The sequence below is a fragment of the Ostrea edulis genome, chromosome 6, assembly GCF_947568905.1.
Source record: "Ostrea edulis chromosome 6, xbOstEdul1.1, whole genome shotgun sequence".
NCBI classification, from domain to species: Eukaryota; Metazoa; Mollusca; class Bivalvia; order Ostreida; family Ostreidae; genus Ostrea; species Ostrea edulis.
The window spans coordinates 2,744,166-2,765,100 of NC_079169.1; the positions used below are offsets into that span (position 1 = coordinate 2,744,166).

General features: G+C 34.6%; 2 protein-coding genes across 2 annotated transcripts in view; one reads left to right on the forward strand and one right to left on the reverse strand.

Moving 5' to 3' along the window:
- Window positions 1-744, reverse strand: part of LOC125646214 (hydroxyacid-oxoacid transhydrogenase, mitochondrial-like) — a 12,335-nt gene extending 11,591 nt beyond the window's left edge. Inside the window, exon 1 of the mRNA XM_048872405.2 lies at window positions 610-744. Coding sequence (XP_048728362.1) covers window positions 610-662 — 53 coding nt within the window. The 5' untranslated portion in view covers window positions 663-744. The remainder of the gene's footprint in view (window positions 1-609) is intronic.
- Window positions 745-20,935, forward strand: part of LOC125646223 (uncharacterized) — a 40,413-nt gene continuing 20,222 nt past the window's right edge. Inside the window, exons 1-8 of the mRNA XM_048872421.2 lie at window positions 745-874; window positions 1,520-2,178; window positions 3,567-3,674; window positions 7,617-7,774; window positions 7,983-8,078; window positions 14,351-14,563; window positions 15,626-15,694; window positions 19,996-20,093. Coding sequence (XP_048728378.1) covers window positions 1,530-2,178; window positions 3,567-3,674; window positions 7,617-7,774; window positions 7,983-8,078; window positions 14,351-14,563; window positions 15,626-15,694; window positions 19,996-20,093 — 1,391 coding nt within the window. The 5' untranslated portion in view covers window positions 745-874; window positions 1,520-1,529. The remainder of the gene's footprint in view (window positions 875-1,519; window positions 2,179-3,566; window positions 3,675-7,616; window positions 7,775-7,982; window positions 8,079-14,350; window positions 14,564-15,625; window positions 15,695-19,995; window positions 20,094-20,935) is intronic.

Genomic DNA, 20,935 nt, shown 5'->3' on the forward strand with positions numbered 1-20,935 from the left:
CCGGTTTTGATTTTTAAGGGTCCCGAGTCTTTCAAAGATGAATGAATGTGGCAATCACTATCAATTAGTGGATCATCATCACCATTGGTCTGATAAAATTTTCAGTTAGTAGCATATAAACCCTAAAGAATTTTGATCTCCGCTTTCTACTTTGATACTGTACAGTAATTACCTGCCACAAATCAATTATGCACTTGTTTGCTTAAAACTGCATACATGCAAAAATACGTTTTATTTTATCTCCTCCTCAATTACATAACAAATAATTTGAAAAGAAATATTTAGCACGTCTGCAAACGTGCTAAATAATCACCTGTTTACACAGGCACGTTTTCTAGGACGACGTTAATCATCGAAAGTTTAAAACTGGGGTATCTTCCCCCCTCTAGAATATCTTATCCTTAATCTTGATAACATGTACGTAAAACATGATAATATAACCTTTATGTATGTATATGAAGATATAAAAAAATTGAAATGGTACACTTCTGTGACTTCATGCTGCGAGATTTAACAGCTAGGCTACAGCTGTATCTGAGATACAGCTAGGCCGAAGTGCGCGTTCAAAACAGCATACGATGCAATTGACAACTCAATATGAAGACTTACCTAACATGAGCAAACCTTTTAAAAATGCTTCTCATTGTATTTTTTGCTGCCATCCTGACTTGTCCTTCTCTCCTGATTCAATTTTCCAAGGCCTTGATCTATTTATAGATTTAATCATCGGGCTCGGCATTCAGATTTTACTTTCGTGAGCAGATGCGAGCGCAACTGTCAGTGATCGGGATGGTGTATAGACAACGGTGATTTTTTATTGAACATAGCAATTTGGAATTCCAGTTGATTAGCGTCAAGTTGCAAAGATTCAAAGGTCAACAGTTCTTTTTTTTTACACTTGTATTTTATCTTACCAGACCGGGAATAATATCAAATTCGAATTTTATTGTGCCCCTCCCCCTTATAAGGCTTATTGGAAAACTGTAGAGAGCGTTATACTGTGTACACACATGGGGGCACAGGCACTCGACGTTTTGAATATCTATTATAAAAAAATTGTCTTCCTCTAAACATAATATTTACAAGGGTATAGATATTTAAAACGTCGAGTGCCTGTGCATGGGGGTTCAGAGAAAAATACACCATACATGTATATAGACACAGAACTGTAGCTCTCTGAGGAAAAAATGGGATTCTGATATGACACCCCCCCCCCCTAACAAGCTACATTTATTCAGGCTAGTATACATGTGACTAATCACAGGAACCGGTAATTTTGTCTAATGGTAATTGTTGGGGGCTATACTATACCGCCCCTAATAAAAGAATATTTTTATTAGGGGGTGGTATAGTATAGAATGAGTAGTATAGACCCCTACTATTATTATTACAGACAAAATTACCAGTTATGATTCCTTTGATATGATATAATCAATTGGATATACATGTATAAGATATCAATTGGATATGACATTAAGACATTTTATTGTATATAATAGGATATAATTTTTTTTTTCAGTGGTTGAGAAATGGCCACCAATTATCAGAGGTTAACCAGTTCTCGTCGACAAAGATTTCCCTCACATTTAAATTCTGTTGAGGAGAAGAAACTTCCTTCTTCACGAAAGCTTCCAGAATGGGCCTGGAAATGTCTAGTTAAGATACTGGGTATCAGGCTGAGAGGACAGACTAAGGACCCCTGCTTAGCTATTTTCCTACATTGTGCCACTATCATTATTGCCGCTGTGTTTTCATCAGCTGGTCTGATGCATACTGTGTATGACATCAGGAGCAGCCTTTCTAAAACAACCCTCACCATCGGTTGCTCTAACATTTTGATTGGTTTTGGATGGGTATGTCTAGGGCTGTACTCACAGAGACTGGCAGGGAAACTGTTTTCTAATCGCAATTTCTCTGAAAGTGTTCGCATTCATTCCCGTACCTTTTTCAAGATCAGTGCTATAGGACTGGTTATTTTCCTCAGTGTGGCTATGATAGTCATAAACTGTTACACAGACTACAGTGTGTTTGGACCAGACAACTGTGACGCAATCTTCATTCACAACGCAATCTGCCATGTTATGTTTGCGTCCCACGTGACGTTCAGCACCATATCCCTGATCTGGAATTTGTTTGTGTGTTGTGTTCTATTGTCCGTGTGCAGAACTCACACAATTGGTATGCAAAGAAACTTACAATGCTGCCTTGGTATATTGCCATCTTTTGTTCTAGACCACTTTTGGGCGATAAAGTGGGGGTGGCAATATAACGAATTCACCCTTACAGACAATTCACTGCACAGTCAAAAGAAATTCAATTCTGAAAACTTAGTTCATGCTCCATTCTGTATTAACATTTAGATAATCATGAGGTTTATTCAGCAATTATTGGTAATTAACCTGACCACCTGTTTATCTTGTCCAGGCTGTCACACTTCACTGCACTGCCCCCAAAGCAGGGCTTAAATTGAAACAAACTTTTTATGTCACCATTCCAGTCGGTCTGACAGAGTATAATATTAACCAGTCCTCAGAAATATTTACCAGTCCACTAGAGTTTTCCAGAAGAAATTGAACAGTCTATTTCGTTAATGTTATTAATTTAAAACTGAATGAAATCTAACTCAATATGCCTCTGATAATATTGTAACACTTATGTGTGATTAATATATTTACTTATCGGGTTCATCTGATATCTTCAGAGGAATGCCAATTTGCATGTTGAAGATTCCATAAGTATGTTTTCCAAAAGTGACATTTTGGAAAATTGACCAGCTGCATCAGACTGATTGGTGTAAATGTCAGTCAGTCCACCAGACTTTTAATCAGTCACGGACTGATAACTGTGGTGATAACTGTGATTAGGTAATTGGCATTATTATTGAGGGTAAACCCTATAAAATTTTTACCATTGTTTGTGAAAATCAGTGGCATATGGCTTTATGCAGGGTTGTCATTATAGCAGGAGTCGAGTGTTAACACAGGAAGAAATCTGTTCTTTAGAATTTTCAGGCAATAAGCTGGGTGACATCATAATAGGGGGCAATATATCGAGGGAGCACTGTATTTCTAAATTCTTTTTCAAAACTGATCAACTCAGGATTGCATGAAGAATTATATTGTCAGGCAACTTAGAAAAATATATGATGCAATTGTTTTTATTTTCAAATTGTTTATCATGGTTTATTTTAATATTTATTTATTTCAATGTTATAATGATACACATATCAGTTTTCTCTTGTAATTCACTGGATATTTCGTATTTCTGCTGTCAATGAATTTCTTTACCAATTTTCAAAAGTATTTTCATGAAAAATATATTCTTTGGAATTGCTTAACAGTGATGTGCTTAATTAGCAACTCTATAAGTTCAGATTTGCAAAATTTTGATTAACAGACATTACTATGTAAAAATTGATACCATTTTGCCACAAACATTTCTAGATTTATGCAACTAAATGTATTATAAAACTGCTGGACAAAATCATAACTGTATAAACAAAATCTTCTCTCTCAGAAATATACTGTTTGCCTTGTTAGTAATTGTTTTAAGATTATGTTCTGTAGGTCTGAGAAAGTTTATGTTGCTGCTGGAAGAAGATGCAAAACATTACATGGACAAATTTCAGAGACAGGAACCCATACATCTATCTCAGCTTAATCATGTTACCTCAGGTATGTCACCTTAATAAATCATCAAGAACTCATTACAACCCCATTTTTGAATGGATTCTAAAGCTATATTTGGTACATTAATAGTATAATATATGCTGTAAGACATCTCAATTAGAAATTTGAAAGATTGGAATGTCAAAAAACCACCCCACTTTAGTAACACAAATTGATGCCACTGAAAAAAAAACATATATAGGTGGTGATAATATATATAATTTGTTTGAATGTGGTTGTTTCGATGAGAATGGAAATGAATCATTTCCCACAATTTCTTCAAAGTACAGCCAAAAGTGTGAAAAGTGACCCACACTTGCTCTGAAAGGATGAGTGCAGATGTAATGCAGACACTATTTTCACTGAGTGCAGATGTAATGCAGACACTATTTTCACATATAAATTATTCATTTTGCACATATTCATTATTCTTTTATCAAGGTGTCTGATCATGCCTGTCCTCAAATAAAATGCCCCCTTCCCCTCAAAAAAAAAAAATCCCAGCATGAAATACCATAAAATTACTTTTTGCTGAAAATTATGAAAGAAAAAATGATGTCAATTTCATAGTGTCAAATAAAAAAAATATTCAATAACGTACAATTACGATTTTACATAGAAAGTGGTAATGGTAAGGAATATACTTACATGTACAAATATATCGGATGTCTAAAAAGTTATGATTATTTTTCATACTTGTTTATTGTATCCAAAACACTGTTCTGAATGTATATATATATATAATAATTATATGTAGCATCATTTGCTATAACATTTAGCATTTTCATTTACCTTTAATGTTTGTCAGTAAGAAACTTACCTGTTTTTTATATAATATTATATTTCTCATCAACCTTTCAACTTGACATTATATAATTATTTCTTGTATCTCATTGAAACAGTGTACATATATTGACTGTGTCATCGGACAACAGCTGTTTTGTTTGACCCAAGAACAAATCTTTTACCCTCAGCCTTTAATGGTTGATCTATTTGAGGGTAAAACAAAATGGCTGTTGTCCAAGGACACAGACTATAACTGTTTTGTTATAAACGTCTTCATTTTTATGCTATATTTGGGGGCATATACATGTAGTATTTGGCCAGTCCATCTGTCTGTGATAAGAAACTTTAACCTTACACCACAAGATGTAAAGCTTTCATATTTGGTACCAGTATGTTTTTATTGTGGCAAGACCTTTCCACTATCACCAAAATCTTTGACCTGGTGACCTTTACATTAACCTTTGACCTTGTTCCACTTTGTTGCAATCTGAGGGCATCAGTGTTTCAGAAACACATCTTGTTAGACTGATTTTACTAGATGCATGCACATGGTTTGTTGATTAGAAATAGAAATAGGGCAGACTATTGCCCAGTCAACAGTTCGTAAACTGTTGAACCATGCAGTCAATAGACCACAATTGTGAGAGTTGGATTAATAGTTAAAATTTGGGATTCTAAATCATATTAGTTATATATAGGGAAAAATTAATGTGTATAATAATCAAAAGTTTGTCCGAGGTTAATGGCTGAGGAATCTCGAAGCTGTATCATTTATTTATAAACTTACAATTACCTATTTTACTTAGAAAACGGTAATTACTCTGCTAATAGACAATTTTATAATCATTAAAAAAAATTATATCCCTTACAAAATATTGAAATACAACATTACAGTGCATGTATAAGAAATGAACTTAATCGTGTCATGGTTGTTTTTGTTTCTGTTATGAGGGATGATATAAACAATGAAAACTCTCCTGAAGCAACTTTTGCATAATTGGCAGATTTAACTTTATGTTTCCCTGATATTATACGTCCCCAATAATTTAAAACAAATAACCATAGACAACATAAAATGAGTTGTCTATTTATGCAGTAATAGTATTTACAGTATAATAACTTAATTTCTTTAATGACTGACACTGAATATGAAATCATTAATACATCTAATTTTAATTTTTTTTTGAAGTATGCAAATATTGACTTTATTAAATGAATTTCATCTATTAAAGAATGAAAATGTAGTTTACGATATTTAAACAGGGACTTGTAAAACTGGCTGTTTTCTCAAATTAATTATGTCTTTATGCCATATACATTTGTATATACATGTATGTATCACAGATTTGTTAATGACAGTGGTGGACTTAAAGGTGCGTATCATCAAATACAGACAGAAATTACAGTGAATTACAAAAGACCAGTTGAGTTTTCAATTGTCTGCTGGATTGATCAATAGACTTTACCATTTGGTCAGCCAAGAATCACATTTGGTCTGAATTTAGATCACAAAGTTACTCAAGCGTAGATTGCTTTTACAGTCCATTCATATCACACAAAGAAAACTTACAGAATACTCTTCTATTGTTACTGTTTCTGACCAATAGAATTCTTGTTATAGCTAAACCATTTAGGTTCAGTCTTCTACTCTATTTATAGTTTTTAGGGTTGGTTAGTGCACATCTACCTTTGGGGATTTTACATGCAACACCTATTCAGCTTATAACCATGAAAAAATTAAATGGGGGAGATATTTTAGAAATGGAAAAGAAATTTCTGAAGAAAGAAACAAAGAAATTATTGACTTATACAATGAGAGAAATTCTTTTCCTGAAATAATCAGTAAAACTGAAGTGTTAAATTATCTTATTTACGGGGTTGTCACTCACACTGAGAAAAAAAAAAAGAGTGCATGGTCAATTCTTTGTCATACCTGAGTAACTTTGTGACCTTAAATTCAGACCAAATGTGATACTTTGCTGACCAAATTGTAAAGTCTATTGATCAATCCAGCAGGCAATTGAAAACTCAACCAGTCTTTTGTAATTTGCTGTAATTGCTGCATGGTATCTCATACCCTCCTGTAACATGCATCTTAAAGCTTTCGATTAAGTATACTTTAAAACTCGAACAATACATAGAAAAATTTTCAGGGTTCTAATTGACAGATTCTCATTTCATACAGTCAGTGTGTGAGCTCACAGGCACCTAAAGTATGGATACTGTACTTAACACAACACCCCCCCCCCCCTTTTTATAATTTTTTTTGTGGCGATAATTTCTCTGAAGATTGACTGAATCTGGTGTATTTTATTATAACGGTAAAAGGTGAATCTATAAAGCTCACAAAAAGCATGAAACGATTACAAAAACGGAAAGAGGGATGAAATTAATAAACACTTCAGGTGGCAGTGTGTGAGCTATAGTGACTACTAGGATATCGCTGTGTTGCCTCAAATATCACTGAACACTGCGAGTACATTGTACACTGTATAGCCTAGGTACAATAGTACACAACTTGTACATAAGTGTTCATGTCATTCTGCTTAATTAAAGACGCGATTACACAGTTATAAACATTTTGAACACACATCAGTAGTCAGATCTAGAGTTTTTAAGGTATATTTTTACAGCCAGTTGGATTTTGATTCCATAGTTGGTAAATATGGTATTTTGAATTGAATTTACTCCAATTCTTAAGAGAAATATTAGTACTGAGGTATATACGGTAATACCGAGGTATAAAATTTTCTTTTAACAGAAATCTGTCTTTTTTCTTCATAAAGTCTTTTCTCTGAGCATGCTTGGATTGTTTTCTCACGTTTCTCATTATTTTTAACATATCTTTGCTCATGTTGGAATCTTCTCGTATCATTATGTAAGAGTAGAAAAAGAAATGATAATGTTGATTAAGGATTAATTATTGTACTGGTAATTACTGTATAAAAGATAACATCAGAAACATACATGAACTTGCAAAATAATAACATGTACATTGTACATTTTCATCGAACTAGTGTTGAATTTATTCTATGTTTGTAATTCAGAGCTCGAGGCTTGCTCGTTTTTGTAAACATTTTACTTGTCCCAATTTTTTAGGCTCGACAGATGTAAGTCCAAATGCAAATGAAAAATAAGTGCAGAGTATTATACTTTTTGCAGGTGAAGGAACAGACTTTTTCATTTGGGATGACAATGTTGCCCCAGAAATGAATCGTTCACAGTCATGCACAGAGAATACTGAGGACATTGCCGCTCAGGAGAATTCTGTCAGCACAGTGAACATATCAGGGTCAATAAATGACTTCGAGGGAAACCCAGTAAGGAAATGCGTCTAGATTTTAAATCTTATTTATACGTCATTGCATTTACTTAATGAAATTTTCATTACATGAAAGCAGCATACCCGTGATAAGCAAGTTTACATTTATTTCTTTTGAAGTACAAACTAAAACTAAAATTTTTATCAGATAGCATATTTAAAATTTAGCTGGATTCAGTTGTAAAATCTTTCAATCATCATTACAGGATGAATTTGAGGAGAGTGAAGACATACCCTGTAAATCATCCTTGAAGTCTGTGCTGAGCCCTGACCAGGTTCTCCATTACTACTGGAGGTTGTCTGTAAGTGTTCAGTTCATAAATCGTCCTTGAAGTCTGTGCTGAGCCTAGATCAGATTCCCCATTACTACTGGAGGTTGTCTATGAGTGACGAATGTTTTATAGACACAGAATGCTTTCTTTAGTTAGCACCAGATAACATGCAGTTTATTTGTTTGGTTTTCTATCCCTTTGAGAATTGTTCACTCATATTGAAACATCACCAACTGTAGGTGAAGTGTTATAAACTACCAGTAAGATCTATACATCACCAGGCGCTCTGAGCTGTAGCAGTGAGGGTTCTTTATTGTGCCAATGTTTACCAGCCCATACAACTTTGATTTTTTGAAAAGGTCTCATCTGAAAGACCTATGATTTTATCTTTATAAATGGCGAGTGTTCGGCAACGAACAGTCACTACTTGTTTTGATGTTAGCCAAGATATGAGCTGGACTCGAACCATGACCTCCTTCTCAATTCAACCACTGTAAATGCTCTTAACCAATGAGACTGGTAAACTGATGGTTGAATCATTCCAGGATAACCATGATTGCTCTGTTAACCAGTGACTCGCTGAATCTTACTGCTGTCAGAACATGTGCATCTCTTACAGTGTATAACACTCAAATGCAGGAAACTGAGTCTGGGATTTTATTAGTTCGTCTGCAATCAAAACACAGAAGGAAACTTTGCTGACCGAATTAAATGATGTGATCATTGACAACTGTCAAATTCAGACAGATCGAGTGGTTGCTTCAGGGGAATCATGGTTAATCCTGAAGTGATTCTACTTGACAAGGGTAGGATGGGATACTTTGCCAGGGTTACTGGGGCCTGAGGCCTCATTGGGTCCAAGGCAATAGGGGATCAACGTTTTACATGAAAATGTACAGATATAAAGACTCCCTGAAGGATGATGGGGCCACATTAGGGAATCAGAGTTTTACACAGGAATATCATTAGTTTAGTCATATTAATATATGTGAAAGTATCTTAAGGTAGTTCAAATTCAAGTCTGTTCAATTCAGGGGCCCTGGGTGTAGGGTAGGGCTACAATATAGGAGATCAAAAGTTTTGTATGGGAGTATACAGGAAATTAATTTATACATTTTTTAAAAGAGAAATTAAGGGCCACACTAAATCATATTCAAAAGCAAATGTTCCCAAGTTGTATGGATTGTTATGGGTCAGAATAACTCTAAATAAGCTCAGCGGAGATCAATCACAAGATTTTCTAATATACAACACACTAGTGTAGCGATAGTAGATGAACAGATCATAGGATCCAATTTTAATTAGATTGACTTTGTGACAAGATCTTTCTTCAAGTTTGTAACATTTTGACCTTGACCTTGGAGTTTTACCTACTTTTAAGAAAACCTAGCTTATTTAATATCTCCTGAAGAATTTAAAGTAGTGTTCATATTTTGTATATGTAGACTTTTTATGACAAGACCTTTCATTTAAATTCATACCAAGATCACTAACCTTGACCTTCTCCAGAACAGCAAAGTCATGTTAGTTATATTGATATTGAGGCATACCCTATGTTGTTTGAAATTCAAGTTTGGTTATGTCATGACCATTGGGGCCACAAAATGGGGTCAAACCTTTTCATAGCAATAAAGATTAAAAAAGATCCTTTAGAAATCACAACTGAACAATATCTTGCCTCAAGACCATAAACTGAGAATATATTTTAAGTTTAAATTTCGATTGATAGATTGTATCTTGTTTAAATTAATTGTCTCTTGAGAAAATTTTTCACTCATATGAGGACATCACCAAAACTGGTGAAGGGCTTCAAATCTAGGCCTTTCCTTGGTGCTTACGACCATTAAGCAGTGAGGGTTCTTTAGCATGCCACACCTGCTGTGACATATGGGATATCTGTTTTTAAGGTCATCTCCAAGGACCCGTGACATTCACACCTGATGCCAAGCGTTTGGCGATGGAACTGTCACTACCTGTTTTAATGACTTAGATCTGTTGCAGCTGGGATTCGAACCCCAGCCTTCCGCATGCGGGGCAAATGCTCTAACCTCTACGGTAGGCCACCGCAATGAATCTAACTATTACTTTTGAAATAATTTTCATAAACATTTAAAATGTTTTAGAATATGTTTGCATTTAATAGATAATAATGATAAACTAGAGCAAAGCTCGTTGCAAAGCAACGAGAGGTCTTCCGTCGGAGCTGTTTGACATAAAAACCTTAAACTTGACCATATGTCCTTGGGTCAGGTCCTAATGCAGCCTCAGTTAACATGAAAATCTGTTGTAAGTATGTATAAAATGATGTATCAATTTAAAGTCCTATCTCAATTCTTATTTTAAAAAAATCTAAATCCAAACATATTCCACTGACCAGCATGTGTATTCATTTTCAACACCAAAATGAACGCGCAAAGACATTTTTATCAGCGTACTATCATTATAAAAGTCACGACTCAAGTCCGTAAAAAGCAATATAGTTGGAGGCAGGAAACCAAACAGAAAATCCTCAATAGGTAAGAACAAAAGAGGTAGACATAAGGTAGATTGAAAGGGCATGACAGTAAATTAACGATCTGTATAGTATACTGTCAAGCATATGTTTGCAAAAATACTGGATGGTAGCTAGGAACTGGAACTTCCTGTCCTTCCACCCATGCTGTGACTAGGAAGGTATGATCTGTCATTTGTCAAGATCAATAACCAAATCTCTTTACATTCTCTGTAATGGATGGTAATTTCAAATACAGAATTTTCAGACATACTCTGTTACCTGATATATCATTATTTGATATAAGAACAGGTCCTGAATAGTCTGCAGATACATCGGTGCAGTAAATTCACAGCAGCTCCAGTCTCCCAACAGTGTTTAGATATACTTTTTTCCTATAACGTGGGAAATGATTCCGCGATACCAAAATCGAGTGGTATTGATTGACAGGTGCTCATATGCATGTAGCACCGTGCATGCATGGATTTCCTGTTTCACAGTTTGTGATAATTAAGACAATAGAAATTGTGATTGATATTGTAAATAAAACATAGAAAATTAAATGACATTTGATACAGGAATCGTACATGAGTATGTGTGTGTGGGATCTAACTTTCGCCTTCTTTCCCTCTTGATATGTTATACGTAACATCACCTCGGGAAAAATTATTTGAAATACTTATCCAGTGATTTTACAAAAGACGAATACAAGTTAAGTTTTTAGAAAGAAAATAATCAACTGTGACAGGAAGATAAGTACTGTAACGATATAAGTAGTTAGGCTACGCTGGCGATTCTGACTTCTCATATGTAATTATGAAATAGTTTGAGAATTTAATATATATCATTGAAATGAAGCTATGAAGGTGTACTAAAAAAATTTTAATCGTTAAGTGTTTAATTAATTTATACTATTCAAGTACATGCGTGTATAATCTCATTCCACGAATCAGTCTTTTGAGGCGCGCATGTATGTGGGATTAAATTCTTTCAGCATTTAACTTTTCAGTCCCAATAATGAAGAAAAAATTGCCATTGAAATTTATGGCTCAGGACATACAATAAAGGTGTATAGCTGTTACCAATATTTTATCATGCAACAAAATTATGATAGCATAATATTCAGACTGAAGAGAATAATCGAGTTTGAATTATTTATACATACAAATCAAATAAATTAAAATTGCTCTCAAATCTTGAATATTTTATTAAACTTTAATATCTATCTGCGTAAATACATGTAGGTATATTAATTATGTACACAGTGCGCACAGAAGTCGCATATGAATTTCACGCTAGGGGCACATGCCAAAGTTACATAATTTGGACCAGGAGATCTGAATCAATGTTTAATCAAAGTCATTGTTTTTAAACAATAAAACAACAAATCATTTGAAATGAGACTGGTCGGCCATGGGTTTCTGAATATTCTATATGCATGTTTAGATTTGGTTTAATCATGATTATAAACTATTGATTTCAAAACATGTTCAGAAATAATTTGTTATGTTTGTAAAATGTATCCATTTTCTTTTTCACAATTAATGAAGAATTTGAGTAAAGCTTGTGTGTTCAGTTAAAGTAGTATGAAATCACAGATCGCTAGTCCAGCAGCGATGAATCTCCGATATAAACACACATTCAATTAAACATGATTGAGAAACGAACTGTATATTATATTGCAGATTTTAAAATTGATGCCTGACTCAATGCTCTAGAGTTTTGAATTTAAAACAAATCAAACGTAAGACCAGGGACGTATAAACAAGTATATAAATCCCCGGAAATACTGAATTATTCGAAAAATCCAATATGATCAAAAACATAACATTCTGTGTTATATTTAGGACGACAATGTTTACTTTGTGTACATGCCCTGGTTCACACGCGATGGTTCCTCGAGGCAGATATGTAATTGTAAACAAAAACAAACTCCGTGGTGTATGTAAGATGCGTGTTGTTAATGACTGAGTTATTCTATGCTTGAAGGTTTGTTTCTTCAATTAAATATATCGTTGTTTTAATAACAAACGTAGAAGAGATATAACCTTTTCCTCTTTTTTTCTTTGGAACGATTGTTTATATTAAAGCTACTAAATAATAAAAAAAAGTTGTCAATAGATGATTTTTAAAGGAACCGTAGATCACGTTAAAACCTTATTTTAAAAGAATATTAGCATTTCACAAAGTCAGATTTATCAATTAAAGCAAGTTTATTTAAGTTATACGCATATTTTTCCCTATTCACCTACCTAATTATACGGTTACCTGTTTGTGGGTCAAGTTTTTTACTCATATATAACACAATACTCGAGCAAAATATTATGTTTATGAGATCAATAAGATGTTACTTAAAAACAACTTTTCCAGTGAAAGCCATATTGAAATATTTACCGTTTTTGAGTTATAAAGCGAAAACTTTGAAGATCCCCAGATCCATAATTTAAGGGGCCAGCCCCTTTTTAGGGATATCAAAAGAAAGCTCTTAACATTTTGCACAACTTTTGTTCTACACGTCTTAACAAAATATTTTTAGTTTAAAAGATACAAAGTAAAATATGTGTAATTTTTTGCTCCTTTAGGCGTCCTAATTTTTTAACCCTATAGCTGTCAACCACCATTTCGAACGCTGTAATCAAAAAACAAAAAACGATGTGCACAACTACAATGCTCCTACTTTTCATTTTCAATGCAAATTCTGCTCAAGCTTATACAGTCTCGGAGCCTTTGTCTGGAAACCAAAGCCCCTAAAATTTCATTCAAAGGGGAATAATTCGTGAACAGAAGGGAATTTTTGAAATGTTGTACATGATTTTAAAATTGTTCTGTAAAGTTTATAAACCCTGAAAATTTGAGCAAAATCTATGCAGAAATGAGCGAGATATGAAGCTTCAAAGTTAGCGTCTAGGGAAAAAAAAAATAATAAGAATAATATTAACCAGCACAATCAGTAGAAGGTCTTCTAGCTGTTGTTATGGAAGACCTTAATAAAATTTATATACAATGTAGTGCCTTATATAAAACAAATTACTCTAGTGCAGTTTACAAGGGTAGCAGAGTGAGGAATGCAACAATAAAAAACCCAATTAAATAAAATTAAATGACTGCATGCATCTATAAAATTATCAAAATAAAACATTATTATTAAGATTGATATAGTTAGAGGTTTTTTTTTTGGTAGACCACAATTGTAAGTATCTAAGAAGTACTCTAAAATGTTAAGTCAAAAGCTAAAACACAATTGGCATAAATGTTCTAGGGAAAAAGTAATAAATAAATATAAAAACAGAATCACAGATCACACATTAAAAAGCAAGGCGAAATAGGTGGGTCTTTAAATTTCTTTTAAAACAGTCGAGTTTCTTTCATTTGAATTTTCTTACACACTGTAAACCTGCAGGTTTTTAAACATCCATACTTATCTAGATAAATCTTAAGACATAAGTACATGTAATCAAAATTTTGATGTGACTTAAGTCTAATCTCAGTTATGGTCTTGAGGCCAGGACCAAGGTGACTCAGATGAGTGATGTGGCCCATTGGCCTCTTGTCTAATGAAGTAGTTTTTCATTTTTTACACTGTTTGTTTATTGAAATGTAGATTTATTCCGACTTGTTTTGGAGAATATGATGTGGAAACACTTGCATGTGTACAGGTAGCTACACCCCCTTCCTTGTTAATATCCTGATAACATACTTGTACTTTGTATTCTCTTCATAGTTCTTTAAGGCTCGGAATTGTAATGTGCACTGCCTCTAGATGAAAATTAAGAAAGCTGTATATAGTTATTTTTCCTTTATTTGATACCAGAGTCGTATGCGACTGACATCGTCTTGCCTGCAGCGGTGGATGGCCAGTTGGATTGCGTTCATCATTCTGTGGTGTGGGGACTATATCTTGTACTGGATCAGTCACAATGCCACTGTCCCCGACATTTTCCAGTTCCTAACCCCACTCATCCTCCTCTTCATAACCACATCAGCATACGCAGAAGCCAACTTTGAGGGGGAAAGGATGATTCAGGTTGGTTGGTTGTATATTGTTTAACGCCCCGCTCAAGAATTTTTCACTTACATGGAGACGCCAACATTGCTGGTGAAGGGCTGCAAAATTTAGGCCTATACTCGGCACTTACGGCCTTTGAGCAGGGAGGGTTCTTTAGTGTGCCACACCTGCTGTGACACGGGGCCTTGGTTTTTGCAGTCTCATCCAAAGGACCTTCCCATTTAGTCAACTCTTACGACAAGCAAGGGGTATTGAGGACCATGCTAACCCAGATCCCCACGGAATTCAGGTGTGATTGGCAGTTTTATCAGCTTGTATACATGAGCATATATATTTTCACACAAATTCAGTATCACGAGAGGTACCAAAAACCAGTTACATACAAACATGTCTGGTAGTGAATTTTAGCCTTATCATGTACATTTCAAAATTTTTAGCTATAGCCAAGGATTCTTATTTATGACCTTCATGTTCAATCTTGGCATATTTAGTCAAAATTTCATGTCCTCATTTAACAGTATTTTGGTAGAAATCAACAGAAGACTCTGCACTAGCTTGTACAGCTGAACACGAGAGATATATTAAGACATGAATTTCATTTTTGAAAATACACGAGGGTATGAACTTCAATGCGTTGTGCCGATACACTTCATATAAAGCATGTATAGTTCTTCATGAAAAGGTGTTGTAGGTCTTACCCTCGTGTATTTTCGGAGATGAATTTTATTTCTTAAATTTACATTCTGCCTGTATTTCTTTTGTAATTCACAACTGTTATAATAGACGCACTATACGGTATATTATTTATCTGTATTTATATGCTTATTGTTTACAACTGTGGCTCATTCAGGAAATAGCTATCATTGAACTTTAAGAAATATAAAGGATGAAAACAGTGAAAATTATAGATATTTGTTAAAGCAACATGTAATCTGATTCATGTCGTATTAATATTACACATGCAGTAGAGGGTATCTCTCACAAACACACACTATTGTGTTACTACATCTCCTTCTCCATGGTGACGATATGACAAAGAGAATCTGTACAGAGTCTTAATCAGTACAATGTTTGTTACAGTGTATATATCCAACAAAAGACCGACTGAAAATACAGGCTTTCCTTAATCAACAACCACTACAGATGAAGGTAATTATGTTTCGAGAACACTACTTGAACACACTGTGATACATAGTTTAATATCGTGCATGTATTCTTATCCCAGTTACAGTGTTAATCCCAGGATTAATTCCAACCCAATGATAAGCGTAAAAACCATACAATTTAGTCACATGACTCAATATCCCTCCTAGTCACATGACTCAATATCCCTCCTACACACATGCCTCAATATCTCTCCTAAACACATGCCTCAATATCTCTCGTAAACACATGAGTCAATGTCTCTCCTAAACACACGCCTCAATATCCCTTCTAAACATATGCCTCAATATCCCTCCTAAACACATGACTCAATATCTCTCGTAAACACATGACTCAATATCCCTCCTAAACACACGCCTCAATATCCCTCCTAAATACATGACTCAATATCCCTCCTAAACACACGCCTCAATATCCCTCCTAAACACATGACTCAATATCCCTCCTAAACACATGAGTCAATATCCTTCCTAAATACATGACTCAATATCCCTCCTAAACACATGACTCAATATCCCTCCTAAACACATGACTCAATATCCTTCCTAAATACATGACTCAATATCCCTCCTAAACACATTACTCAATATCCCTCCTAAACACGTGACTCAATATCCCTCTTAAACACATGACTCAATATCCCTCCTAAACACATGTGTCAATATCTCTCCTAAACACGTGTCAATATATCTCCTAAACACATGTGTCAATATCTCTCCTAAACACACACCTCAATATCCCTCCTAAACACACACCTCAATATCTCTCCTAAACACATGACTCAATATCCCTCCTAAATACATGACTCAATATCCCCTAAACACATGCCTCAATATCCCTCCTAAACACATGACTAAATATCTTTCCTGGACACATCCCTCAATATCTCTCGTAAACACATGACTCAATATCCCTCCTAAACGCATGACTCAATATCCCTCCTAAACACACGACTCAATATCCCTCCTAAACACATCCCTCAATATCTCTCCTAAACACATGACTCAATATCCCTCCTAAACACATGACTCAATATCCCTCCTAAACACATGACTCAATATCCCTCCTACTCGCATGCACATCTTAATTTACCCTCCTTGAGCGATGGCCCAATTCTCTTCATTGTTATGGACCTTGATTTGTAGTCTGGTGACTTGTCTCCAACCTAGATATAAATTTAAATCCAAGCTTCATTTTTATACGCCCGTCTTTAGACGGAATGTATTATGGTACAGCGATGTCTGTATGTCCGTCCATCCGTTCGGGGTTTTCTGTATAATTTCATTCCCCTTTCACATATCATGCTGAAACTTGCTATGTAGCTTCTTTGTGGGTCACTCTAGATCATACTGCAATTTTGATCCATTTCGACCTTTTTTCCAGGAGTTTTGCCCCTTTATTTGGAAATAATGATTATATGGAGGGTACATAATTTGTCCGCCCTACTCCTCCCACAGTTTTCAAGTGAGAGCATTCTTATTTTGTGGAGTGTTTGTATGGGTATTGAAGATATGCATGTGGGATGGATTTTGATTTTCTACAATTTTTGAGAAAATTACAGTTGTTGAACTTAGTCTATTTGGAAATTAATATTCTATGGAGGGTACATAATTTGTCTGCCCAACTCCTCCCACAGTTTTCAAGTGAGGACCTTATTTTGTGGAGTGTTTGTATAGGTATTGAAGATGTGCATGTGGGATGGACTTTGATTTTCTACAATTTTTGAGAAAATTACAGGTTGTTGAACTTATTTGGAAATTATATTCTATGGAGAGTACATAATTTGTCCGCCTTACTCCTCCCAGTTTTCAAGTGAGGACCTTCTTATTTTGTGGAGTGTTTGTATAGGTACTGAAGATGTGCATGTGGGATGGACTTTGATTTTCTACAATTTTTGAGAAAATTACAGGTTGTTAAACTTAGTCTATTTGGAAATTAATATTCTATGGAGGGTACATAATTTGTCTGCCCAACTCCTCCCACAGTTTTCAAGTGAGGACCATCTTATTTTGTGGAGTGTTGGTATGGGTATTGAAGATGTGCATCTGGGGAAGGATTTTGATTTTCTTCCATTTTTGAAAAAATTACAGGTTGTTGAACTTTTCCATTTTGAGGAAATCTCGATTTTTAAGCCAAGACCCTTTGTTCATATGAAAGTTTGTCACAGCCTCATGATGGCTGATACTACCTGAAGCTACAAATTATAGCACAAGAAAAACACCCTATGTAAGCATTTCATGGGCGTATTATGTACCGTTTGTGATACTCTTGTTAACCTATGCAGAGGCCCATTTACATGTATAATAAAAAAGTTTCCGGCCTAGTCACATCTTTCAAACACTGTTTATTGATGACAGTTTCTTAAATCCCATTGGCATTACTTTGTATTAAATTCATGATTAATTTTGGACTACTTTAAACTCCTTGGTCAGTTTGAAGTACACTATACTAAAATAATTATCAGCATAGACCCAGATTCATAATATTTGCACTCTAGTAATGTAGTCTTAGTAATTGAAATTAAGATGAAAAGGGACTATTGTGAAGGAATAGCACATCATAATGGATGACTCCCTTTTGAAACTTCGAAGTATTTGTTTTAAGGAGCTACTCTACATCATCATAATGGCCGACTTCCTTTTAATCAAAATAGGAATACATAATGTATATTCCTTTTAAATCTACTTGTCGACCTGGGTAGCTAGGTAGTTAACATGTCAACTGATGAGTTTAAGTCTAAATAAGGTTTTGAAAGTTTTCAATTTCAAAATATCATTGCACATGTCCTCCACTTTCCATCAATATCCTACATGTATTTCTCAGGAGTGTGATTCCTCCTTAAATGGACATTTTCACAAATACTTCAGGACCCCAATACAATGTGTTAGAATTTCTATGTGCAGTAATACAAGACGTGGCCATAGGAAGAAAGTATCAATGTCATGAGTAAGGTCACTCTAACCCAGTCTCACTATGCTAGTGCAGGTAGCACAAACCTTTTTATGCCCCCCGAGATCGAAGATCGGGTGGCATATTGTTTTTGTCCTGTCTGTCATTCTGTCTGAAACTTTAACCTTGCTAATAACTTTTGAACAGTAAGTGATAGAGCTTTGATATTTCACATGAGTATTCCTTATGACAAGACCTTTTCGTGGGTACCAACATTTTTGACAAGACCTTTCCGTGAGTACCAACATTTTTTACCCCATGACCTTGACCTACTTTTTGAAAACTTTAACCTTGCAAATAACTTTTGAACAATAAGAGATAGAGCTTTGATATTTCATATGAGTATTCCTTGTGACAAGACCTTTCCGTGGGTACCAAATTTTTTGACCCCGTGACCTTGACCTACTTTTTGAAAACTTTAACCTTGCAAATACCTTTTGAACAGTAAGTGATAGAGCTTTGATATTTCACATGAGTATTCTTTGTGACAAAAACTTTCCATGGGTACCAACATTTTTTACCCTTGACCTTGGAATTTGACCTACTTTTGGAAAACTTGCTAATACCTCTTGAACAGCAAGTGATAGAGCTTTGATATTTCACATGAGTATTCCTTGTGACAAGACCTTTCCGTGGGTACCAACATTTTTGACCCCGTGACCTTGACATTTGACCTACTTTTTGAAAACTTGCAACTTTTGAACAGTAAGAGATAGAGCTTTGATAATTCACATGAGTATTCCTTGTTACAAGATTTTTCCGTTGGTATTGAACCTTTTGACCTTGACATTTGACCTACTTTAAATTTTTTTTTTTACATTGGTCATAACTTGTAAATATTAGAGCTTTCATATTGTACATGAGCATTTCTTTTGACAAGATCTTTCTACTGGTACCAAGATATTTGCCCTTGTGACCTTGGCCTTTATCGGGGGCATTTGTGTTTCACAAACACATCTTGTTTAATGAATAAGTCTGATATTCACTCTTAGACATTTAACTCGACACTTGCTTACAGACACAAGTTTCCATAGTTTTTTCATATACTTTATCTATGGATTTTCCTGGGTGGGTTTTAACATCAATGATGGGAGTTTTTGTTATTTCATACAGTATTTGCATTTAAAAGCTTGGAAGTTCAGGCCAGTTGCCATTTAGTGAATTTGTTATAAGATTATTAAACGTCAACTGCCTGCCAAGCTTACACCGAACTTTTGTTGTCTTGTACTCAAGAAGTTGCATTCACATTTAAGAGTATATTATACCTAAATGACTTGCTGAATGTACATAATGATATCCATAGCAACAAATTACCTTCCTGTATATATTTTTCACAGGTGTTCAACATCAGTGTTTCATACAATGCAATACTGGGAGTTATTTTGGCATTTGCAGCAGCTATTGCCTCTCGTATTATCCTGGATGAACTTAGCAAGTGACACCATTTGTATACATGAATGGGAAGGGACCAAGTCATCAGTGCTTAGAGTCATGGACATGTTTTTCAAGGATAATGGAAGTTTTGTTATGCATGTCAATTGTTAAAATAATTTTGAACATTTTGTACTTGTATGTAAAAAATATGCAACAATTCACAAAATTAAAATATTGTGGAATTATTCAATTTCATGGATAATTATGGGTGTTTTTTTTCTCTCGTTGAAACATTGTGTATTTTCTTGTGGTGTGAATGTCGTTGAATATGGGTATCCACGAAAACTGAATACTCAAACTTTGATTCCACAGCACATGTTTATATATATGAGATTGATCACTGTTCGTTATCTTCACCTTGCAATAAAAATTATGAATAAGAATCCATTTGTTGCTTTTACAGGGATGCAGATACACAATATACGACAAGCAGGGCTGGTTATGTTTGATCAGGTCATCCGTGTATTGACGACACACAATTTATATCCCGGGAGAAAGACCTTAATTTGAAAAATTTTCTTATCATGCTAATGTTATGTCCTTAAAGTCTAAGTTTTGGTTAATCATGAAACCATCAAAATGATGACTTAGTGGAAACACAGAAGAGGCTCATGGTTACCCAAGTAATATGCACCTTCTCTATGGGTAATAAATTGAGTTGGGTCATTTAAAAATCTTCTATACAAGCCTTGAAATATATAGCGCTTCTCCAATTATCACCGAGTTCTGATTCATGTCCATAGAAATATAAAGGGAAAATCTTGACAAATCTTCTCCAACAAGAGCTAAGATTTATGATTTTAACAAACTTGAATCTGCACTGTCAGGAAGCTTTCATGTAAA